Here is a 24,362-nt window from a genome sequence, read left to right on the forward strand (position 1 = left end):
CCGGCTCGCTCCAGACGGCCTTACCTGGCTGTGGGGCCCCAGCATGGGGGCGGCGGGGTTGTGGGGCGGAGGCTGTGCGTGCGGTGATGGCTGAGAGCCCGGAGGTCCCTTCAAGAGAAACAAACCACAGAGCGTTACAGGAAGGAGGAGCTGGGCTGAGCCCCCGTCACCCGCTGCCCAGGGCCCCTGGCCTGCTCCTAGGCTCTGCTGGTGGGTCCCTCTCCCTGGGGACTGCCAACCAGAGACCGCCCCCACAGTGTACCTGAGCTCCCCACTCACCTCGGCCTGGCTGCTGCCCTGAGCCGTCCATGCTGAGCCACGGCCATTGCCCCGGGTGGGGGGGACATGCCTGGGGAAGGGGGGTCTGGAACATGTGGGGTGCCTGGCATGTGGGGGGCAGCCCAGGACCTGGGCACTGGGAGTGGGTGTCTCCAGCTGCCGTCGGAGACGCTGGTGCCCCAGCGCTGTGGAGCGGGGCAGAGGTGAGGGGAAGCCCCAAACACCGGACAGCCGGACGGCCTCAAGCTGGTCCCCACGTCCACCTGCAGGTGGCAGCAACCCCCCCCCCCCGCCCCCCTCCACAAATGGGGGCTCTGCACACCGGGCGTGGCTGGGCAGGGGCAGCCGTGGAGCAGCACTCAAGGGGGGGCCGCTCGTCCCCAGGCGTGAGGGGCAGGAGAAAAGCTCCAGCTGGCAGGGCTGAATATTGGCAGCGCCAGGCGACTCCTGGGGCTGTGGGGACCCATCTGTGTTCCCAGGAGACTGTCCCTGCAGGGGAAGGTGCGGTCACCCCAGGTCCCCTAGAATGCTGCCCGCCTGGCTCCCACCCCATGGGGAGGCGAGGAGCTGCAGACTGCCCTCGGATCCTGCCTGGCACAGACTCAAGGCGGAGTCAGTGCCCAGCCGGAGCAGGCCAGGGGTTCGTGGCACGGGCTGCACAGTGGCTCCGCTACCCTGGCCCTTAGAGCCTCTCCCGCCCCCGCCCGTCTACCCGAAGTCCCCAGAATGTCGCCGACAGCCAGCGCATCGGTGCTGTGCCCGCAGCCACGGAGATGCAGAGGGGCCCATGTCCCCCCCCGGGCGCTGCGACCCGGCTCTGAGCACAAGGCAGGCGCAGGAGGGATCAGGCTCCCGTCTCCTCCTCGGGGCGGCGGTGCTGGGACTGGCATGAGGCCGCGGCGGAGCCAGCGAGCCCATCCCCGCACGGCAGTGCCGCTGGCCCGTATTTAACACTCAGCCTCCCAGGGCTCCCGGCCTAATGGGGACCATATGGCATCGGCAGCGCGGCAATACTGAGCCGGCTCCCGCTGGGCGGGCTCAGCCAATCCGGACGTGGGCGCCGCGCGGGGCTAAACGATGCAATTAATAAAATCATTTTCTATCCAGCTAAGGAGATAACGACTTGGCACAGCAGTGCCTCCCGTTCAGCACCGGCAGTGCCCTGGCAGGCCGGCAGGGGACGGCCAAGAAGGCACGTGGCTGGCTCGACACTAGGGGGCAGCGTCTCCCCACACATCCCTTCCCGTCCACCCCACCACGGCTCTCAGCTGCGCAGCGAAGCCACTTGGGCCCCAAGGGTCCGAGCCCAGAGCAGAGCAGCTGCCAACGCCGACGCCCGCAGCAATGCCCACACCCCAATCCCTGGCTGCACCTGCACCACTCCGTGCAACCCCCCTCGTGCACACACCGATCCTGTGTGCCCCCCCGTGCACATGCACACCTGCACACACACCCTCCCCATGCACACACACTCCTGCACACACCCCAGGCACCCTCCCGTGCACACACTGACCCTGTGCACCCCCCCAGCTGCATCTTCCTCCGTGCCCACGGCATCAGCTCCCCTCCCCGGCTCCACCTCCTCTGCCCTCCATGTCTCTAGCAGCTCCACCAGCCTGGCCAGAACCTGCCCGTCCTCCACTCCCAGGGGGCGGGTGAGCCTGAAGCCGACCCTGTGTCCTGACAGTGCCCATAGCACGTGCCAGCCCCACACTCAGCACCTTGGCCTGGGCCCCCTTGGCAGTGCAGCTGGGCACACAGCTCTGATTGCCAGGTGCACAGGGCACGTTCTCTCCACTGCAGGAGCAGCCCGTTCCTATGCACGGGGGGGCGCTGGCCACAGAGCAGCATGGCCCTCGTCCCTCAGCACCAGTTCACACCCCTCTGGGTGGCCAGGCAGCTCCGACTAGAGGCCCAGCAGCCAGGCTTAGGACATGACGGGGGCGGGGGGGGGGGGGCTGCTGCTTTCGACTCTCCTCTCACCCCCGCAACGCAGCAGGGCCCCCGTGGGAACAGGCAGCCCTCGGGAGCAGTAGACTCTGACGCTTGCTTTGGGCACTGGGACAGCCCTTGGCTGGCAGCAGGCCTTGGCACGGCTGGAGGTGCCCAGGGGAGGGACAGTGGTGCCAGCTATGCCCCAGCACTGCAGCGACCCAGCAGAGTCCCCAGCAGCAAGGCCAGGGCAGAGCTGGCAAGGAGCCCATGGGGTCCCCCTTGGCAGGGCAGAGCTGTGGAGGACTGGCTGGGTCTCAGAGCGCAGGGCGCGGGCTCCCAGGAGTTACATGACCCCAAGGGAAAGGACTGGGGCTGCCCTCGTCCTCCATGGGGAATTCCTGTGGGGACCCCCCACCCCCGGGCACCTTGTCCCCTGGGCGTTTGCTGCTTCCCACAGCGCACCACGAGGCCGCGATGCCCCACAGTGCGCCACGCAATCCGCATGGAATGGGGCCCCCAGCCGGCCGCGCAGTGGGGCAGGGTACCTGAAAGAAACCGGGTGGCATGGGTCCTCCTGGCATGCCGTCGTTCGGGGGCATGTTCCCCATCACGGGGCTGGGGGCAGCCGCGGCACTCTGCGGAGAAAGGGCAAAAGGCAAAGGTCATCCCGAGGGGTTACATGCTGTCCAAGGTTGGGGAGGAGAGTCTGGGATGGTGGGAGTCAGCCCGCCCCTCCCCCACCCTGCCCTGCGTCCCCCTGGGAACATGCTGCGCCCCCCACTGCCCAGCCCCGCTCCCAGCCCAGGAAGGGGGGCAGCCTCCAGGTAGCTGCAGTGAGGGGTCAGAAGCCCTGGCAGGGAGAGGCCTCTCCAGGTGGGACAGCCTGTATTGAGTATTGGGGGCCTCTCCAATACCCCATGCATGCCCCTCCCTCAGCACCCCACACGTGCCCCCCCACTCCTCATGGCTGTGCTGAGCCCCTCCCCCACTCCCTGGCGCTGGTTCTCATAGGGCAGCGGCTGAATTTGGGGTTTGGGGGGAGCCTCCCCACACATGCTCCCTCAGTTACCCCCCAGAGGCTGTGCTGCTGAACATGCCCTGCGCTTCCCCCAGCTCTCCCCCCCTCGCTGCCTAGCCAGACCCCCACAGTTGGGTGGCCAGTGACAGAAACCTCCCACAGGGCTGAGGTGGCAACCTGGCCTAGTTGGATGGCCCAGTCCAGGGAGCCAGGACTCCTGGGTTCTATTCCTGCCACTGACCCTGGGTGGGTCACTGCCCCTCCTGGTACCTCCCCTGTCCATGAACGTGAGCTCTGGGCCAATGCCCATAGACGCTGCTGAGAGATGTGTGCTCTGCCCTGGCTTGGGGCCCTCTGTGGGGAGCTGGAGGCGAATCTCCTGCCCCTGCCATGGGTCCATCCCTCACCCCAGGTTCTGCTCCCGGCAGGGAGGGAATTCACCCTGCTGGGGGCAAGGGGCTGTCAGGCCAGACAGGAGGCAGATGTGCTTGGCCGTCAGCAGGGTGGCCACAGGCCTGGCCCCTCGGCGGGATGGCTTGTTTTTGAACAGCCGGGCTGTCAGCCAGGTAAATGAATGACGCGGTGTGCCAGGGAAGGGCTGGGAGCTGTCAATGTGTGGGCTGGGCATGGGGGTGGCACAGAGCGCCAGGGTGACCAGGACCCTGGAGCCAATGCCTCTCTCCTAGGATACAGGAGCTCTTGACACCTGACAGTGCTGCCTGTCTTGGCCAAAGATGATAACCCGTGTGGATACAGCCGGTGCCAGCCATGCCCGAGGGCAGCACCCCCTCCTGGGGACGGGGGGGAGCTCAGCTTCCTTGGGGCAACAACACTCAGGCCAGGCCCTGTGGCCCCACAAAGCAGGGAGGAGCCGGGTGTTTGGCCTCAGCCCTGCCCCCAGCAGCTCGGAGGCGGTGGGCCCTTGCTCCCCACCAGGAACAGAGGGCTGGGAATGTGCCCCTGCCCATAGCACAGCCGGCCGAGGAGCCTGTCGCACCCAGCCGAGGTGCCAGACCCTCGGGGAACATCCCTCCTCCCAGCCCGCTGCCCCCAGGCACTCGGTGAGGCTCAGGGCCGCCACCAGCAAACAAACTCAATTAGGCTCAGCCCGGCGCCCGCTCGTTACCGCAGCTGCAGATTACCCCTCGGCTCCGGTCACCACAGTCCCCGTGTGCCAATTACGGCCCCTGCCCCAGGTCAGCTCCCCCGACTGCCCTCATTACAGGTGGCACCAGGGGCGCTGGCCCCGGCACGGCTGACAGTCAAGGCAGCTGGGGCCGCGCTCATGGCCAACGTGCAGCTAATTGGATGAAATTAACGGCACTAATTAGCGAGGCATCAGGACTGGGGAACGAACCATCCCTCAGGGCTGGGTGGAGCTGGCCCAGGGGGTCCCCACCCAGCACCGACCAGAGCAGGGGGGATGTGCCCAGGCCTCAGCTCCCTGCCAATGCCCCTCGGTCCCGACCCGCAGCCGCTCTGCTCTGCCAGCGCAGCTCCCTCCCAGCAGGAGGGCGAGTGCACCTCTCCAGGGAGCAGGTGGGGGGCTCCCTGCAGCTGCTTTCTGCTCCAAGATCCCCCCCACCTGCCCCCACCATGCACCAGGAGTGGACGCCCTTAGTAGAGACCAAGGGAGCTCCAGACTAAGCACCCCCCCCCCAGGCCAAACCTGGCCTGCACCTCGCTAGTCTGCAATGGGGCAGCGCAGTCCATGGACGCTATGGGGCCCAGAACGCTGGGGCCCACTGGCCAGGGCACAGCCACCCAGGAGCCAGTGAGCGAGCGCCTCCTTGCCCCCCGACCGTCCAGCCAGGACACATCTCAGTACAAGAGAGACAGAAATAGGTGGAGAACCCAGCCAGAGCTGCTTCCCCCCCTCGGCAGAGCCCCCACCCCTGCCCGGGGAGTCAGAGTCAGGCCACCTGTGGGGCGGGGCGCTGCAGGCCTGGGCTGGGCTGTGGGGCAGGCCCGCGTGGGTGTGCTGTGTGCAGGGGGCACACGGGCCCCGCAGCCCGCGTCCGTCCGAGGGGAGCTATTAAAGCCAAGGAATGCGCTGGCTTTCCGGCTCGGCCCCTCGCTGCTCGGCCACAAATGGTTTCAATTTGAAAGGGAGGCGGCTGCTTTCTGCACCTCCATGGCCGTGCTGGGGAAGGGGCCTGCGAAGGGGCTGGGGGGCCCCGCTCCATGGGGCTGGCTGAGACACTGCCAAATCCAGGGCCCCGTGCAATCTCCCCTCCTCCTCCTGATCCTGTCGTCTCCTTCTGCCCCCTGCGCTGGGACCACCTCCCTCCATCAGCCCGGGGATCTTCCCTTCTGTAAGGCCCCCTGCCCCCGAGCCGCCCTCCCCTCTTTTGCCTGGACAGGGCCTGCCCCGACTGGAACGCTAGGAGTTGCCCCCAGCCGGCCCTACCACGGCCTGGCAGACCCCCCCTTTGCCCCTGGGGACACAGCCCAGGCAGGGCGGGATGGCGGCGAACAGGAGGGATGGGTCAGAGGGAGCGGGTGACACCAGGGCACAGCGCACCAGAGGCAGCGTCTCTGCCCACACGGACGGTGGGAAGGAACTGAGCAGCCTGGCTCTCCCTGCCCGGCACTGGGGGCCCAGCGTCCCCCCCCACAGCAGCTGTGAACATCCCAGTATCCCAACAGCAGCATCTGTGCCCGCTTGGCCCCGGGGCAGACGGCAAACGCGGTGCAGGGCGGGGGCCAGGGCCTCCGGACAGGACAGACAGACCAACCAGCAGTGAGGGATGCACACAGGCTGCCCTGCTCTGGAGCAAAGCATGTCCAGTTGTGGTGAAAGGAGCCGGGGCTGGCCCGGTAGCGAGCGGGACGGGCACACTCGTTACCAGTGCCAGAAACAGCCAGGCCACAGAGCCCAGATGCCCCATCCCCTCCCAGGGCCCTGTCAGAGCCAGGTTGGGCACACCGGCCGGTCCTGCTCTGGGGGACCAGTCTAGCCATCCCGAGAGCACAGCTATTCTCTCCCCCGCAGCCCTTTGAGCATGACTCACCCAAGGCCAGGGTCCCCCCCCCGCCCCCCCCCCCCGGCAAGCCCTGGGGAGGCTACAGCTGTGAATCAGGAGCACAGCGTCTGGCCCACACCCTTGTATCACGCCAGTTTCCCTCCCGACCCACGTCCCTTTTACAGCTCAGCGTGGCTGCACAGAGCGGTGACCCCCTGAGGGACACCCTGGGGGGGCTGGCGCAGGGTGTTAGCACTCGCCTGTCTCGCTGCTGAGCCTGACAAGCCCCTGTGCCCCACATGCATTCCTCCTCCCCCCCCCCCCGCCCCCCGCCGTGGCAGACCCATCATGTACTGGTTCAGGAATTACCAGCCCTGGAGACCCCCAGCTGGTGCCACCGGCGGGGAATTTCAGCCACCTCCTGCCACCCACTGCAGATAGAGCGCCGGGCTACCGGGGAGAGAACACGGGACATCCAGTCCACAGCCCAGCTGGGCTCCAGGGCTCAGCAAGCGACCAGACCAGCCGCATGGCAAGCCGAGGGTTAATACTAGCCCCCCTCCACTACCCCCCGGGCGATTAACAGAGTCAGGGGCCTCACCACCCTACAGGAAAGAAGATTTGGTTCTAAGCAAGACTGGCTTGGGGGTGGTGAGGGAGATTCAGTGGGACACGGGGCCTTTCCCCTCTAGGGGTGCCAGCTCTGTGCCAGAACCCATGGCAGGGGACTGGCTGGCTGGGGGGGGGAATGGGGGCTCTCCCCTCTAGGCATTGCCAGTTTGGAACCAGAACGGATCAATAGCCCCCCCAAACCCATTCCCTTCTGAACGCGGATGGACTCACCGGAGCTAGTATCCTCTGGTGCCTCGTGGTGGTGCCCTTCCAGACTAGGGGGTGGCTCCACGCTGCTGCCCCTGGGATCTACTATGGGGAAGACGCGTCCCCAGGGCTATCAATGCAAGCCCGGGCCTCGCAGTGCCAGGCCCCCCGCCCCCCTGTGGTGGCTGTATTTATCGTGGGAAGCCCTTGCTGAGCATATCGGGGGAGGGGGCCCGTTAGCTGCCCCCCTGTTCCCCCAGGCTGCACCCTCCCGCTGGGCGCAGATAGTGATCTCAGCCCCGCACCCACCGGCTGCTTGACACACTATCCCCGGCTCTTTCCACAGGCGCCACGTGCCAATGCCTGCCCAAGGGACCAGACCCTCCGTGTCCAGCCCGTTCAACCCTGGGTGCCCCAAAGGGACCCACCCCGAGTGCTGTATACGGGAACAGAACACGCCCCCCCATGGAGCATGGGCCTCCGCCTGCTGGCTCGTGCCCCATCCCCAAACCCCCAGGCTCCTGTCAGAACATGCTGGCCAGAGGCACTGTGACGTCACAGGCTGGCGTGACATCAGAAGGCCACTCCCAGTGATGTCACAACGGCCCAGCTGGAGGGCTCTGCCCAACCTCCTAGAGCAGCTGGGTATTTTTACCCCTCTGCTCGCGGGCATCTCCCTGCCATCCTGCCTGGCGCTCCGGGATCGGGCTGGCTAGCGATGGGCAGCTCTGTGCGTGCACCCTCCAGCCCCTCACATGGCGTGTGCTCCGCTAGCCCCCACAGCCGCCCCCACCTGACAGAGCCCAGCGGCTCCTCTCAGGAGCCAGTGACTCATTTACATGAAATATGACTAATCCCTTCCATGACAGATGTCACCAATTGAGCAAGCGGGCGCTGCACACAGCCGGGCTTGCTGGAAACACTCCTTCCATCACGCTTAAATGGAGAGGCGACGCCGGCCGCCCGCCTGGGCACGGCCCCACAGCTCAGCAGCCCCGGGGCTGCCCAGCTGCAGGCTCCTGGCAGGGGAGGTGCAGGGAGGGGTGGGGGCACCATGCCCACGTGGTCCTGTCGGGCAGCCCCCTCCCCACTGGGTCGGCAGGGATCCGGCGAGCGCTGGCATGGACGGCAGAGATAAGGAGGCCATGTGGGCGGGTGGGTTGCTCACTCACTAATTCCCTGCCAAGTGACGACACGCGACACAATCACAACTGGGGCAGGAATAGACTGACAGCTGCGTCCCCCCCCCCCCCACGCAGAGCCAGCGCCCGGCTCCTTCTCTCCTCTCTGGCTGAACCCCCACCCCTGCCTCGGCTGTGTGTCACCACGGGGCGGGTGCAGGCTGGGGGACAGAGGAGCACCGAGACTCAGGACAAATCAAATACAGGGGTTCTCTTGGCAGGCTGTTTGCAATGGGGGGGGGTTGGTGGACGTGTCTGGGCGCCGCCGTGATGGCCGGGTGGTGCCAGGTGCTTTCTCAGATGCAGCGAGAGCTCCTCCTGGGAAGCTGGTGGGGCTGGGCAGGATCCTCAGGGGTCTCCGAGGGCCGAGCCCCCCATGACCAGCCCACTCCTGTTAGCATGCAGTGGAGTTGCTGGGCTGGCCAGGCAGAGGGAGCGGAGAGGCAAGCGGGCACTTGGCTCCTAGTGACCCCTCTGAGCCAGCAGCCGCAGAAAAGCCTGAGTGCACTAAGGTGTCGTGTGTGAGCAGCCCCCCGGGAACCCGCCAGCAAGGAGAGGTGGCATCGGAACAGCCTTCCTGGCAGCCCCTGGACTGTGGGGCCTGGGCAGAGGCACCCAGTCACGCCGCACCTCACACCCCAGGGCTCAGCGCACTCTGTGACACAAGCTCCCCGCCACCTAGGAGGAGAATACCCCCCCCCCCGGTGGGGAAACTGAGGCACAGACTCACTGCCACTCCACAGAGCTAGGGATGGAACCCAGGAGTCCTGACCTGTGATTCCCAGTGCTCACTGCCAGATGGTTCACATGCCCTCCCCACTGTGCATGGGCACCCAGGGGGCCACGCTGCCCGAGGGCACTTGGCTACCACCACCACGATCCCCTCCACTGGCTGGCTCTCCTGTGAACCGGCCCAAGGAGGCGAGTGCTGGGGGTTAGAGGAACCATGTGCAGCATCTGCTGCCAACCTGCAGCCCGGGGAGCCAAGGCCCCGTGGGACTCCCATCCAGCCAGTCCCACACGCGGAGCCCCATGCCATCCGCTCCCACCAGACGCTGTGGGGCACGACAGGATTCTGGGAGGCGGCAGCAGCCCCAGCAGGGACATGTTACCCGGGGCAGAGCACTGGGCAATGCTGCATCCCTGAGTCGGCATCACGGGTCGTGCCCACCCTCTCCCCCGTGAAGCCACACAGGTCATAGGCAGCGGGAAGCCCCCCCCCCCGCCAGGCCCCGGGGCCCTGATGCCCTGTCCCTGTGGGCCAGGGGCTTGGCCCCGGCAACCTCTCCACTCCAGGGGGAGCGAGCGAGCGAGCGCTAGGGCCCTGCAGCTGGCCGAGCAGACACGGTTATGGCCCCCTGCCTCATTTATCAGCTGCAGGATCAGAGCAGGCTGGGCCCAGCTGAACTCACTTTACAGCCATGCACAAATCATTTGCAAGACAATGGAGAGTCTGTGCAGGCAGCCAAAACCAACAGCGCCGGAGGCGAGGCAGCCGAGCGGCACCCCATGAAACCGGCCTCCCCAACGCCAGCCGCGCAAATCCCCCCCCCCCGCCATTCCACCCGCGCTCGTTAACCCCCTCGCCGCCTGGCCACCTGCACCCGCCTCACGCAGCCCTTTGTCTAGCCAGGCCCCGCTTCGCCCCAACAGGCACCCCCCCTCCAGCCACACTGCCACCGGACTGGCTCCCAGCCCCGGGAGGCTGGCAAATACCCCTAGACGCACACCCCAATTCCAGGCCTCCCCAAGGGCCCCCCATCGCAAGCCAGCTGCCGTCTCCCCTCGGGGTCCCCCGCATCGCTGCAGCTGCTCTCCTCACCGCAGCTCAGGGCACACACGCGTGTTATCGCAGGGGCACTGGTAAGCGCAGGGCTGGTAGGGTCAGGGCGCTGGGCTGGGTAGTGGGCACCCCGGCACAGGAGGGCTGCTGGAATATGTCTCCTTGAAAGCACTGGGGCGACTCAAGAATCAAGAGAGACAGTGCAAGGATCTCGAAAAGGGAGCTGGCACCCCTGCCCCCAGCTTGGGCAGAGCTCTGGTGCCCCCAGGGACCATGCCCCTGCAGGCCAGGCCCAGAGCCCCAGGGATGCCAGGGCAGTGCCGGGAGCAGGGGAGGAGCCGTCACAGGGAGTGGGGAGTAACTATGGCAGCAGAATGGCCAGGAGAGCTGCTGGGGCTCGCTTCCAGCTGTGGTCTTGAGTCATCCCACAGACGGTACAGACTGGGACTTGGCGTTCCCATCCTGCCAGCGTCCCCCTGGCCACCAACAGCCAGCTGCTGCCCATGGCCCTGCTGAGAAGCCAACTCAGGCAGCAGGGTGAGGGGTGCCAGCTGGACAGACCCCAGCGGGGCCAAGGTGGGGGGGACACAAGGGCAGCGGGAAAGCCCATGTGGGGGCAGGGGACAATGTCCATCAGGGCAGTGAGTCCTGAGGATGCCTGGCGTCAGCACGGACAGGGCAGCCCGGAGAGAGTTAAAGCTGGAGGTGTCTGTGCAGCGGAGCAGCGTCTGCAGCAGGGTCGCTAGGAGCTGCCCGTAGAACATGTGGGGTCCAGGAGATTCCTGGCCTTGGCCCACGGTTCCAAGGCAGGGCTGGGGCGTGTAGGGGGGAACGAGGAAGGAGTTGGAGGGGCAGTGCGGGCTGACAGTGCCCAGGAGTGTGTGTGACAGAGCAGGGCAAGCGCCCAGCGCCCCAACAGAGGAGGCACCCGAGGGAACCTGGCACCACAGGTTGGAAGCCCCCTTGAGCTCTCCATGCAGGTGCCAGGCCCCACGCGGCCCCTGAGCTGGCGCCAGGCCCCACGCGTCTCCCGAGCCGGCGCTAGGCCCCACATGCCCCCTGAGCAGGGTGTGGTGAGTTGGGACATGGCTGGTTCTGGTCAGCGCTGAAAAAGGGGTCAGGCCAGCTGCCCCCAATCTGAGCTCCTGGGGACGTCACCCAGCCCAACTCCACGGGGCGGCTGGCCATGGGCTCTGGGGCCAATCCCACACCGGTTGGCTGGGCGCTGCCGCAGAGGCAGTGATGAGAAAGGCGGGTGAGGGGCTGCCCAGGGCTGGGGAAGTGGGGCCGGGGACCCCCCCAGCGCTGTCAATCACAGCCCCGCTCCAGGCCTGGAGATGCAAAGCAGGTGTTGCCATGGCAACAGGTTGGGGAGTCTCTGCATCAAGGTCACGAAAACCAGCGAGAGAAACGAGAGGGAGGGGGTGGGGGGGGCGTGCGGGGGAGGGGAAGGAGGGGGGTGCTGGGAGAGGCAAGAGACGGGCAGGATGGGAGGCGATGTGCGGGGGAGGGGAGAGCAACAGGGGGAGCACACCAAGGTGGGGGGAGAAGCTGCCAGGGCCTCGAGGCAGGCCCGGTGTGGGGGCACAGGGGTGCGAGCGACGGCAGCGGGGGGCTCCCAAGGACCCATCAAGCACCCGCCCTCTGCACCGGCTGTCCCAGCAACACCTCCTCCTGCCCCCAGCCTGTCTCCAACCCCCCACCAGCTCTTTCACTTGTCCGCCCCTTTCACTTGGCACGCGCTGGTGCCAGGCTCCGTCACGGGATAGCCAGGGGCTGGGGGTCCCACGCTCAGGGCCGCTGGGCAGCAGGCAGAAGGGTGCGCAGGGTGGCAAGGCCTGGATCCCAGGGGTGTTCCCAGGAAGAGCCGTGGCCGGGGAGCACAGGCACAGCATTGGTGCCCTGCACCAGCCCATTGCAGCCAGCGGCGCCAGGAGGCTGCGGTGATGGGCACTACAGGGAGACACAGGCATTAACAGAGAATAAAGAGTGGGGGGAGGGACTGCCTGGAGCCTGCAGGCAGCCAGTGAGCTCCCCAGGGGTGCAGGATCCCCACGCCCTCTGCCCTGCTCTGACACCACCTTCTGTGGCAGGGAGGGGCAGAGACTTGCTGTCTCCACCTCCCCCTGGGAAGAAGCACAAATATCTTAAGTAGGCACTGAGGCCCATAACCATGCACAGGGAGGGAGGGGCATAGCCACATGGGGCGGGGGAGCATGTTTGTGTGTACACACGCGTATACCCTTAGCATGAGAATCCTCCCCCACCTCCCTCATGCCCACCCCCACGGGGGGTGCATTGTTCAGGGATCACGAAAGCAGAGGGGCCGGGGCCCCGCACCGTGCATGCAGCACCCCCGTGTCCTCCCCAGGCTCCAGGGGACAGGCTGCCAGCACAGCTCTCTCTACTCCTGACCCCGCTGTGTCTGTCAGGGTCCTGGAGTGCCCCTCGCTGGAGCTCAGCCCCTGCCAATGCCCTGTGTCCTCACCCCCAGGGCACCGCTCCCTGCCTCCACATTGCCCAGCTGTGGGGGCAGTGGACCCTGCCCAGCTCTGAGCGAAGGCGTCAATGCCCTGCCAGTGAATGCCAGCCCAGCGGTGGGGGTGGGGGGGGATAACACAGCGCCTCCCCTCACTGCCCCTCAGACAACCCCTCCCCAGCCAGGGACCTGTCCTCACCCCCCTACTCTGTCCCCCCCCCACTCTGCCCCCCGTGGTCAAGACCCTCTCAAGTCCAGCAGAGCGGCTGCTGCCCGTTCCCCGAGATGGGGCACCAGCAAGGGGCAGCGCGCTGCAGAGAACCATCAGCCATTAGGGTTGGATGGGCAGCCCCAGGGTTTGGCTGGCAGCCAAGATGGGCAGCTGGTGCCCGTGCCCCCCCCCCCAGCTCAGACAGCAGGGTGCTGCCCAGGGTGTGTGTGTCCTAAGCCACACGCACGTGGTCCTGCCCCTGGTACGTGGGGGGCTGTCAGCGCACACCCCCTGTGGCACAACACCAAATCTCGCTGGCAGGACTCAGCTCCGCTCCCAGCACCAGGCCTGGGTGTCGAGGACCCTCCCGCAGACAGGGCCCCAGCCCCGAGGGCCTTTCCCTCACATTCCCAGGCAGGGCACCTCCACCGAGGCTTGGTGGGAGCTTGGGAAGCAAGGTCTGGGGGCCCTGTTCCCGCAGCCCCACAAGTGGGGGGCTCTCAGCCCTGCTGCTCCAACACCAGTAGGGCTAGAACCAGGGAAGGGGCCAAGGGAGCCAATCCAGAGTCAGACCCGGGTCCTGCAGCCAGGTGAGCTCAGCCGCTCCGTTGCTGGCCAGAGAGCCACCCCCATGAGCTCTGGGGCCTGCCCTGGTGCCCACGTGGGCTCCTAGTACCGGCAGGAGGCTGGTCGCTGTGTGCTCCACATACCATCAATTCTCTCCGCTGCCCAAATACCTACAGCCAAGGAGCTGAGAGGCAGCCATGCCACTCAGCTGGCTATCAATCACAGGCCAGGCGTTGGGGGTGAGCTGCGCTGGTGCCAGTCCTGACTCACCCTCGCACGGGGTTGGCACTGGGGCAGCGAGCTGTGGGGCTGTGCCCCGACCCCCCATGGATGCACCCTCTGCTGTGGCTCCCAGCCCCACAATGGCCTCCCTGCTCCCAAAGCACTTTCGCTTTACATATGCAAGGCAGCGCTGCCATGGCAACGGGGCCTGCCTGTGCCGTCTGACCCGAGCGGCGTCGCTGCGCCAGATTCTCATTAACTCCAGCGTGGCAATCAGTTCTGCACAGAGCACACGGCCGGGGGGGCGGGGGGGCCTTTGCTAACAGTGGGACCTGGCTGCGCCGTGGGCCCCTGGCAAGCGGGTTTGCGTGAGCACCACAGAGCTGGCTCTGAGCCCCCCCTGCTCCCCAGGGCTGCAGGGTGGGGGGGGAGAGCACATTAACCCCTTCAACACCCCCCCCCACATTGCACCCTCACCTGATAAAACACTCAGCACTTGGCAAACCTGCAGCCCCCGCGGCCAGAGGGGAAGGGCAGGGACCCCGGGGGGCTGAACCTAGACACCGTCCTAGAGAGAGGACAGTCTTGCGGCCAGAGAAAGAGACTCAGCCCTGCCCAACGCCACGCAGTGACTCAGGGGCTGAGCTGGGAACAGACCCCAGGAGGCCTGACTCCCCGTCCCCGCCTGTAACCACTAGAACCTACTGCCAGCGAGCGGCTGCTGCGACAGCCTGGCTGCAGGGCACCAACTTCAGGGCAGGGGGCTGCAGCCCCACACAGCCCCCAGCATCTAGGCCTGACCTCTCCTCCCCTCGCCAGCTACTGACCGAGCAGGGCGTGGGCAATCCAGGGGAGGGGGGCATGGGGCTGGGAGATCGTGGAGTGGGGACGGGCTGGGAGATCCAGGGAGTGGGAGATCCAGGGGGAGGGGGAACTGGGCGATCCAGGGGAGGGGGGTTGTGGGGGTGGGAGACCTGGGGGAGGGGGAGCTGGGAGATCCAGGGGAGGGGGGGGGGCTAGGCAATCCAGGGTTGGGGGGCATGGGGGTGGGAGTGGGGGTTGTGGGGGTGGGAGATATGGGGGGGACCTTGGAGATCCAGGGGAGGAGGGCATGGGGGTGGGAGACCTGGGGGACGGGGGGCTGGGTGATCTGGGGTGTGTGGGAGTGGGAGGCCTGGGGGAGGGGGAGCTGGGAGATCCAGGGGAGGAGGACGTGGAGGTGGGAGGCTTGGGGGAGGGGGAGCTGGGTGATCCGGGGTGTGTGTGTGTGTGTGTGTGTGGGAGACCTGGTGGAGGGGGTGCTGGGCAAGCCGGGCATGGGGGTGGCTCTGCCCAGAAGAAGGTTTCTCCGGAGCCTGCCTGTCTGTGTCTTCCCAGAGCTTGTTATGTCCGGGAGCAGCACCCAGGCTGGGGCACTCCAGAGGCATGTGCTGGGCAGAGCAGCAGAGCCCCCAAGCCCTATGGGGCAAGGTTCCAGGGAAGCCAGGCAGAGCCAGCCTCCTCCAGCTCTGGGTAGAGCCCAGTGCAGGGGGCTTGAAGCCCCTCCCCTAGGTAACGGGGAATGGGGGTGTCCTGTTGCTGCTGGGGGACATGGGCCCCAAGAGCTGTCACCCTGGCACCCCCTCCTGGGCAAGATGCTGCCTGGGTGGCAGGAGCCCCGTGGGGCCATGGGGTGGGAGGGGCTGGCACGGACAATGGAACCAGCCCAGCCCGGCTCCCGCCTCCACGTGGAGGAGACAAAGGGGCCAGTGGGGGGGGGGGGGGGAGCGGCAGCACTGGGGGGGGGGGGGGAAATCAGCATTTTCGAGCCAACCTAGACTGGGGGGAGTGAAGTGGGGGATGGGACAGAGGGAGCCTGCATCCCCTCCCCCTGCAGAGTTTGCCCAGGCAGGGAGGGAGGAAGGAGGCCCTTTGGTTCAGTCAGCCTCAAAGTGGGGCCCATCTCATCTCCTCCCCCCATGCGCAGGCTGACTGGAAAAGGCTGATTCCCGCAACACACACGCACCCCCCCCCCAATGGTGCCAAGCACAGAGCTGGGATCACGCTGGCCTCCCCGGGGATCTCCTTCCACTCAGGACTTTCCCCAAAGGAGGCTGGGGGGGGCCGGTGCCACCCTGGGGCTGCGATGGGGGCAGGGCCCAATAGCACCCACAGCCCCACAGCTGGGGTCAGAGTATTCCTGAGCTGCCAGGGCCCCCCGGCACCAGAGGCCCTGAGTAAAGCCAGTCCCTGGGCAGGATCCCGTGCAGGGCCTGAGCTGGCACACCCCACGGCTGCCCCACACCAGCACCCCTTGCCCAGAGCTGGCCTGTGGTAGGCCCCAGCCCTGAGGCTGCACCGTGGAGCTGGGAGCGCATGGGACCCTGGCCTGGAGGGCATGTGCCCACGGTGCTGGGGCTGCATGGCACAGGGATTACACACATGGCAATTAGTGTCCTTCTCAGCAGCCTGACTGCAGTGTCAGTAAATAGACCAGAGTAATTAAAGAGCCAGCAAAACAAACAGATGGCTCCATGCCGGAGGGCAGCTGGGAGAGGGGCACCATGCTGGGGGCAGAGCTGGGAAGGGGACAACAATGCCAGGGAGGGGGTAAAGGGGTGGCATCGTGCTAAGGGGGCCATGCCAGGAGCACTGTGCCATGCCAAGGGGGCTCCTTCATAGCAGGTACCTGTGTGCCCCCTGGGGCCCATCTCCACCAGTAGTCTCAGTGCCCTCCATCCAGCACCAGCCTCCCCGCACCTGGCCTCAGCCACCAGGCTCCCAGCATGGGGGCCCGAGCATGCCATGGGCATGTTCCACCCCTGCCCATCCCAGCATGTCTCCCTGCTGCAGCCCGGGGCTGGACTCAGAGCCAGTTGGACCCCCCAGCACCAGCGCCCCACAGCCCCTGCCCACTTCACCAGCTGGCTCCCTGGTGCCCCCACACACTCCTCAGTGTTGGGGCAGAGCTTCCCTCCCACGCTGCACAGCGGGTATCCCCCGCAGGGCCACTGCTGTCTTGCTGAGCAATGCAGGGCCAGGAGCCCCACCCCGCCCTGGGCAACCCATCCAGCGTAGAGGGTGAGCTGCCCCGTCCCACCAGGACCCTGACCTGCCAGAGGGGCTGCCCGGCCCGCCCATGGCCGAGGCACAGCGTGGCACATGCCCACAGCGATGGATTTGCCGACTCTGCCAGCCACTAGGCAGTTCGGCGCTTGGCAGCAGAGCAGCAATGCCAGGACAAACAGCTGGGGGGCCTGCCCCACACTAGTCAAACACAGGCAGCCGGGGGGCCTGCCCCACACTAGTCAAACACAGGCAGCCAGGGGCAGCAGCTGCACTGTTGACTCTGTGGTCACTGATTAACTCCCCAGGTGCCCTGTGCAGTTAAGTGCCCGAGCTGCTGCCGATCCCTGACTCCCAGCGCTGCCAGAGCACCATGGGGCAGGGGAACAGCCCGCCGGGCGCTCCATCCCCCGGGCTCTGCAGTGACTCCTAGGGGCAAGCGGCAGCATCTGAGTGATGGGGACGGGGTCCCTGCAGGGCTGGCACTGAGGGGAAGCCAGGGTGCTCTCTGGCTAGTGGGATGGTACCTGTGCTGGGCCCGACCTTGGAGCAGGGCCTTTCTCTGTGGCTGCCCGAGACGTGGGTGTCGCGGAGTGTGGGGGACTCAGGGCCCTGTACCCCCGGCTTCCTGCGATTCCCTGGGACTCTCAGCCAGCCAGTAAAGCGGAAGGTTTATTGGGTAACAGGAACACAGTCTACAGCAGAGCTTGTAGATACAACCAGGACCCTTCAATCAAGTCCTCTTGGGGAGTGCAAGGAGCTTAGACCCCAACTTGGGGTTCCCGGCGTTGCACCTTCCAGCCCCAAACTGAAGAACGCAAAACCCTCCAGCAGCTCTCTCCCCCCTCCCCTCTGCTCCTCCTCTCCTTTGTTCTGTCTCCCGGGCAGGTGTCACTTCTCCCACCCCCCTCCTGGCTCAGGTTACAGCTCACTCCCAGGCTACATTCCCAGGTCAAATCCGCCCCCTCCCTGCTCCATCACAGTGGGGGGTGCAGGGAACGGGCCCCGCAGGGGCTAAGCTGGTGCCACTCCAGCCCTGAGCCTGGCACGGTGCCTCAGAGCCCGGCGCAACCCGTTTGCTGGCTGCCCCTGGCTCCTGCTCCCAAGGCTAGTTCTCTGCAGATGGCCGAGGCGCTCGGCCCCCCACAGCCCAGCCAAGCAAGCCCAGTGCTCCGTTTCCCCAGACGGGCTCTAGAGCCATCCAGTGCCCCACTCCCAGAGGCGTCCTCCTGAGCCCCCGAGCACACCCCACACCTGCCCCACAGCCAGGCTGGGCTACAATCTGACTGGCTGCCCCACTGCTGCTCACCCTGCCAAGCCCTGCGCAGTGCCAGGGAGCGGAGCCGCTGAAGGCACAATGGGGCCCAAAGCTGAGGCCATGCCCCCCCCCCCCTTGCTCGTTAGAGGCACCAGAGCACTTCCTGACGGTGCAGGGGGAGAGGCTCTGCATGCATTGGACACCGGGAGGTGCATGAAACTGACCCCCCTCGCAGTGGCAGAGGAAGGTGAAGAAGGGACCAAGGCTATCCCAGGTCTCTGGGAAGAGGAGAAAAGGCGGCAATGTCTTGCCCACCCCTAGCACTGCTCTAGGGCACCAGGGTCAGCACTGGCAGGGAGAGCACCCCCATGCACACTAGCCCGGCCATTTCCACACAGGTCTGCCATGCAAGGCCTGCCGGGGGTTACGGGCTCCTGAGGCCCAGGGGCCCGGTTTGCAGCCCTTCTAGTTACAAAATAAACCTTGAAAACAGGATTTAAGTGAACCCTGAAGACTTGGCTGGCAGAGAGGGGGGCACCAGGGAGCAACCAGGGGCCTGGGATCATGATGGGGCACGTGCACGTGTCTCTATCACAGTGGGTGTGCGCACACGTGTGAGATGTGTGTCTCCATGACTGTGGTGTGTGTGTTCACAGGGGCTGTGTGCACACGCACAGCCACGCTCTGTGCACACTCCCAGGGTGCGTCTCTCTCTCTCTCTGGCAGCACGACGTGTATGTGTGAGCAGTCTGCCAGGCCTGGCCTGGGGCAGCAGCATCTATGGCTGAGCTCAGAGCAGGGGGCAGTCGGCCGACACCCCGTAGGGCTGCAGGCCTCTGCTGGGAATGAGCCGCTGCCCCTTTAAGCCCCCCCCAGCGGCTGAGGGCTGGCGCGCCCCGCACTCTCTAGAGCGTGCTGGCTGATTCTCACGGGGCCCGGCCCGGCGCTCCACTCCCCTCCCAGAAAATTATTCATGTGCACAGAGCGCCAGCAGGAGCTGCGCCGCTCCCTGCACCACAGGCCTGAAATATTAATGCCCCGTGCGCCACAGCCGGGCAGCCAAGGGCAGACGGGGCGAGAGCGCGGCCAGCGCCGTGAACCTCAGCCGCCCTGCGCACACCCTGCGGAGCTGCAGGGGCGCCCAGGGAAGGAGGGAGCTGCCATCTGCTTGCTCGGCACAGCCCAAGGCAGCAGGTGCGGGCTCGGCCAGGCACCCCACCGCGGGCGCGGAGGCTTCTGCACAAAGAGGAGGGAAGCAGGAGACCCTGGACCACCCTCCCCAGGCCTAGGACTGGTTAGGAAGGGGCTGGGCTGGGGGGCTGCTCACAGGCCCTGCCGAAGGGAAACCCTCACCGTGCCCTGGGGCATCCCAGCTACTCACAAAGCCCCTCAGCCAGCCCAAAGGGGAGACCGCCACCCCCTCCTAGCCCAGTCTGCCTCCTGCCCCCAGCCAGCCTGGGCCCTTCCAGCACCCTGCCCCCTCAGGGATGATGGGCGCTGCTCTAGCCTCCGACCACTGCCAGGCAGGTGCCAGGCAGCCTGCACAGGGCCTGCGTTACTGCAGGCTGAGAGCAGGACCGGGGCACCAGCACAGCAGTGGGGGGGAGGCGGGAGGGGAGCCCCAGCTGGGAGAGCAGGGGGCTGCAGGTGAGGATAGCGGGGAGCAGGGCTGGGGGGAGTCCAGGCTGGGATAGCAGGGGGCTGCGGGTCAGGATAGAGGAACACTGGCAGGGTTGGGGGGAGCGCAGGCTGGTAGGGCAGGGGGCTGTGAGTCGGGGTTGAGGGGCAGTGTCAGTAGGACGGGAGATTGGCAGGAGCCCCCCGCTCCCTGACCGGCCCCATGCAGCCCCCTGCTCCTCCCTTCAGGCTCTGCACCTAAACACGCCCAGCTGTGCCCCCTGCTCTCTGTTACTGACACCTCCCCAGGTCTGGGCTGCAGCTGGTAATGGGCGGCCTGGGCCTGGCTCCAGCTGCACCAGGCTCCCCCTCTCTGGTGTAACCAGAGCCGCCTGGAGGGGAGCAGAGCTCCGCCAGCCCGCTGGGTCCTAGCGAACCCCGACTCCCTGCCCCTCACCCCAGGAGGGCAGTGAGCTGGGAGTGGGGTGCAGCCCCTCCCTGGCCTGCCACGACCTCCCACAGGGTGCACGGCCCAGGCTTAGCGCAGAGAGCCAGGACACCTGGGTCCCATCCAGTCCGGACATCGACGCCCTCTGGCCAACGTGGCCCAGCCCCCAAATCCCAGCTAGGGGCCGGGGCCGGGCCTCCCTCTCCCAGCTCCAGCCCTGCTGCTCTCCCCTGCAGGCAGAGCGTGACCAGGGGCCACAGGGGCGCGTGCAGTGGCCAGCCCCCGCCCCCCACAGCCTGGCACCCAGCCAGCTTCCCACTGATTACACGAGGCAAACCCTGTGAACCAATCTCCCCTTCTCTGTACAACTGCACCACAGCCTTAACCCTTCCCAGACGCCAGCCTGCCGCCCCGCCCCACACAACAAGACTTCACCAGTGGACCCTGAGGCTGCCCTGCTCTGCCGGGCCCACACTGCACAAGCCCGTCCGTGGCCTCTCTGCTACAGCTGCTGCCCGGGCCACCATGCCACCAGCTCAGGTGCTGGCACCTGTTCTGGGAGCTGCATGGATTCCCCAGCCCCTGGCGTGCTCGGCCACGGCTGGCAAGGGGGGTGGGGAATTGGAGCTGGTACCTTTCCCCTCCAGGGGGCACCGGCTTGGATCCAGCCCCAGGGTGGGGCTTTCCCCTCGTGGGCACTGGGTCCAATCTCACCCCACCCTTCAGTGACGCCACCTGAGGAACAGTCAATGGCTTGTGTGACCTGAGTCTGCAGGTTCTCAGTTGGTCCCTGACGGATGGGTGCCCGTGCCATGCAGCCGCCCTCACGGCTGGCTCCCCAGGCGTCTGCCCTGCAGTGGGGAGAAGGCCTGGTCTGGCCATGTGGCTGGTGGCCTCCCCAGCAGAGGGAGAGGGGCTGAGAAGTGAGTCTCCGTGCAACAGCCTGTTAACATTTCTCACCTGGGCATGTGGTTAAATCACTGCCCCTGTCCTGCACCACAGCTGGCCGCAGCACACGGGGACTGGTGCCAGGAACATGGCTCCAGCCCTGGCTGTGCAGAAGTTGTCACACATGCACACAAGCCACGAGCGCAGTCAAAACACACGAGCCACCTGTCCAAACGTTCCCATCACACGCCCCGTCTCCGCGGCTGGTAAACAGGGTGTTTAGCAGGGAGACAATACAGCTGAAAACACAAACTGAACGACAGGAGAAAGGAAACCGTCGGCACAAAGTAACAGCAAACCTGTCCCCGCTTCCAGCCCCACGCCCAGCTCCTGCAGAGAACTCCCCGCTTAGATCCAGTCCAAGTGCTTCACGCCCTCCAGTTATGCCAGGAGCCCTGGGCATGGGGCAGCGGGTCCCGCAGGGGCTCCCCGCCCCAGACTGTTCCTGCAGATACACAGAGATGGGCGGCACAGAGCCCTGTCAGGTAGACCAGCTCAGTACAGCGGGCTGGGTGCTTGCAGGAGGTTTCCGCCCTGGGGGCAGCCACTCTCCAGCCCAGGACGCTTGCCTGAGGGCTCCCTTGCTCTCCACCTGCCCAAGAGAGGTGCCCCTTGCACGCTCCAGCCCTTAACCTTGACCTCCTCCAACACCCGCTAGCTGGGGGGTGCCGAGAACCACCTACGCCCTGCTGTGCCTGCACAACCAGGCGAGTGTGCTTGCACATGCGCGTGCAAAGAGCACACATGCCTGCCATTTGGGGGAGGGACCTGGGTGGTGGGTCATGGCAGCTCATGCCCGAGGCGGAGATGGTGCCTGCCCATGGCCCGGGGTCTATGATCACCCACAGGGGGTCAGAGATCACAGTGGATGTGTGAGGAACTACCCAGCAGGGTGCCAGGGTGACCCCAGCGGAGCCCCCACTGGGTGACACCTGGGCACCCTCACCCCACCAGGTCACAGCCCCCCCCAGTCTCAGACAAGGGATAAGTTGTGGATCTGAGGGTAATTAACAACTGGCTGGGGAGAAGTCTCCGTCCCTGGGCTATTTCCCTAACCGCTCCGCACTAGGAATGGTGGGGGCAGGTCTCTGTCCGTGTTACGCAGGTTGTCACAACAGTCCTTCTGGCCTGGAAATACAGGGTCCGTCTTCCCCACCTTCCATGTCCTGTTTAAAATAGGTCACCTCCCCCCCACTGCTGGCCGGGAGGCAGCTTGCATGGCCAGAGGATTAGTTTAACCCCCGGGATGCTGGCGCTGTTTAAGACACAGGCCTGAGGGGGCAGCCTGCCCACCAGGAACCACCCGCGAGTGCCCGAGTCTGACGCCAGGAGCTCTGGGGCCGCCCAGCTAACCCCCTCCTGGCTGGGAATCCAGAGGCTAAGAGCCTGCTGCTGGCTCAGAGCGCCCCCAGCCCATAGACGCCACCCCCCTGGCCTGGGAGCTCCAGGGCACACGCCACATCCCCTGTCAGTGCAGCACATGCTGGGGAAGGGGCTGGGTGTGAGCGCGGTGCCAGCCAGACACGAGGCTGCGTGGAGCTGGACACGGCCGGGGGGGGGGGGGGGAAACTCATCCCACAGGGAGGGCAGAGGGCGCATGAGCTGCCAGGAGCCACTGCAGGCTGGGGAGGCCCCACAGGGTGATGGGGCGGCTGGAGGAGCCAAAGGCCAGGCTGAGAGCTCCCTGCCCCAGGGACCGCCCGATGCGGGGGCTGGGGACGTGGACAGGCAGGGCTCCCTGTTACCCAGCCCCCCGGGCCCTTCTCCAGGAGGGGTCAGTCTGCAGCCCAGATGTTCAGCGCCTTGCTCCAGAGCCCTGCCAGGCGGGACCTTGCCCAGGCCCCACACAGCGTCCAGCCGGGGTCAGGTCAGAACACAGGGCCTGGAGCTACAGGCCCAGCAACGACACCTGAGCCCCAAGTGCAGCCGGGAGGGGAGGGGGCTCCTCACAAGCACCCACCCAACCAGCAGACACGGCCGTGCAAGAGCACACTGCCCCCCCCCCACCCTGTCACAGCACCCCACAGCAGCCCCACATCTCTTCTGACACAGCTGGGTCCCCATGGGCTACTCAGTACAGACCGCCCCACCCTAGCCCAGCCAAGAGCACTGTGGGACTGGCCTGCCTCAAGCCCTCCGCACAGGAGCCTCTGCGCAGCCCCGGCTCTGCCCTGCCCCGGCCGCCACCGGGGACGCAGTTACTCACATAGTCGTGAAAGGCCTTGGCTTCGCTGGAGTGCTCACACGTCTCCCGGCGGTCCGGCGCCGCGCAGTACAGGTCCCAGAACACACTGTGGGGAGAGAGCGCATCAGTCAGGCCCTGTCCGCCACCCAGCAACACATCCCCCCCAGTTCTGCCAGTGCCCCTCGATCCCAACCCACAGCTCACAGCTCTGCCGGTGCCCCTCACTGACCCGCAGCCCCGTTCCCCCAGCCCTGGGCTCTCCCTGAGCAGCAGATCCCCGTTGTGCTGAGCTGCAGGGTAGACAATGAGGCCTACGGCCGAGTCTGAGCTAGGAAGGGGGCCTAGTGCCAGCCAGCTCACGAGGGGTTAACTAGTGCCACAAAGTCACTGCTGAAGCCCCTCAGCCAAGACCCACCAAAACTCACTCCACCACGGATCTGAACCCCTGGAGGCCCATTCTGTGCTGGTGCCAGCCATGGCTGTGGGGTCAGGTTGGACCCACGGGGTCAGGGCCGATAACCGTGCCCTTGGGGGAGCAAGGGCACAGCTGTACCTGGCCCATCCCATTCCAGATGCAGTGGCTGCTCCAGGCCCAGGGGCTGGCCTGGCTCCCACTCAGCCCGCAGGCTCCACCGCAGAGTGTTTTCCCCGGTAACGGTTGCTAAGACCATCAGCTGGAGCTGAAGTTAAAATTCCAAGAACTTTCCACCAGGCTGTGGCATCCTGGGGAGGGGGAGGCCAGCGCCCGGCCAGAGCCACCCTGCTGCTGGCACCCACCCTGCCCCGAACAGGCTCGCTCATGCACTGGGCTGACAAGCACACAGGAGGGGGTATGGGGCGGATGGGACGTGCGTGTCCATGTTTCTGGGCAGCCCAGGGCTTGGGAAGAGGCTCGGCGATCTCTGAATCCCCAAGGGAGCCTGCAGCCCCCTCACCCGTGGCTGCTCACGCTCTGTGGGCAGCACGGCGTGGCCCCGGTGAGCCACACGGACGTGCAGATCACGTAGCCACCAGCCTCACTCACGTCTTGCTCCACTGCTCGGCCATGGCATAATGCACCAGCGAGGCCTTCCGGGGAGCTACTCCAGCAGCCCAAGGATTAATCCCAATCGCCCCCCCGCCCATGCCTGCTATAAGCCAGTGCCTAATAGTTTATTGGAAACAGCTAAATACACAGACATCAGGTCCCGACGGGCAAACACCCCAGTGGCTCCCAGCGCCCCGGGAGAAGGTGGGGTGGGGGCACTCACGGGCACACTGCTGCTAGGCCCTGTAGCTAGATCGGCAGGATGGGTCTGTCTCTGCGAGCACAGAGCAGAGCTATCCTGCTCACTCTACAGACAGGGAGGCGATGCCCAGAGAGGCGGACGGACTTGCCCAAGGTCAGGTTGGAAGTCTGGG

General features: G+C 66.3%; 1 protein-coding gene across 5 annotated transcripts in view; it reads right to left on the minus strand.

Moving 5' to 3' along the window:
• SSBP4 (single stranded DNA binding protein 4) overlaps positions 1 to 24,362 on the minus strand; it is a 70,665-nt gene that overhangs the window by 12,911 nt on the left and 33,392 nt on the right. For 4 of the 5 annotated variants that reach the window (XM_065578127.1, XM_065578128.1, XM_065578125.1 and 1 more), the window contains exons 4-6: positions 22,983 to 23,067; positions 2,760 to 2,849; positions 25 to 108 (exon numbers count right to left, since the gene is read on the minus strand). In XM_065578127.1, coding sequence (XP_065434199.1) covers positions 25 to 108; positions 2,760 to 2,849; positions 22,983 to 23,067 — 259 coding nt within the window. Of the gene's footprint in view, positions 1 to 24; positions 109 to 2,759; positions 2,850 to 13,381; positions 13,585 to 22,982; positions 23,068 to 24,362 lie in introns of those variants that run through there. The other variant, XM_042862003.2, reaches the window with a different exon arrangement.

This window comes from Chrysemys picta, chromosome 25 (genome assembly GCF_011386835.1).
Source record: "Chrysemys picta bellii isolate R12L10 chromosome 25, ASM1138683v2, whole genome shotgun sequence".
Taxonomy (NCBI): Eukaryota; Metazoa; Chordata; order Testudines; family Emydidae; genus Chrysemys; species Chrysemys picta.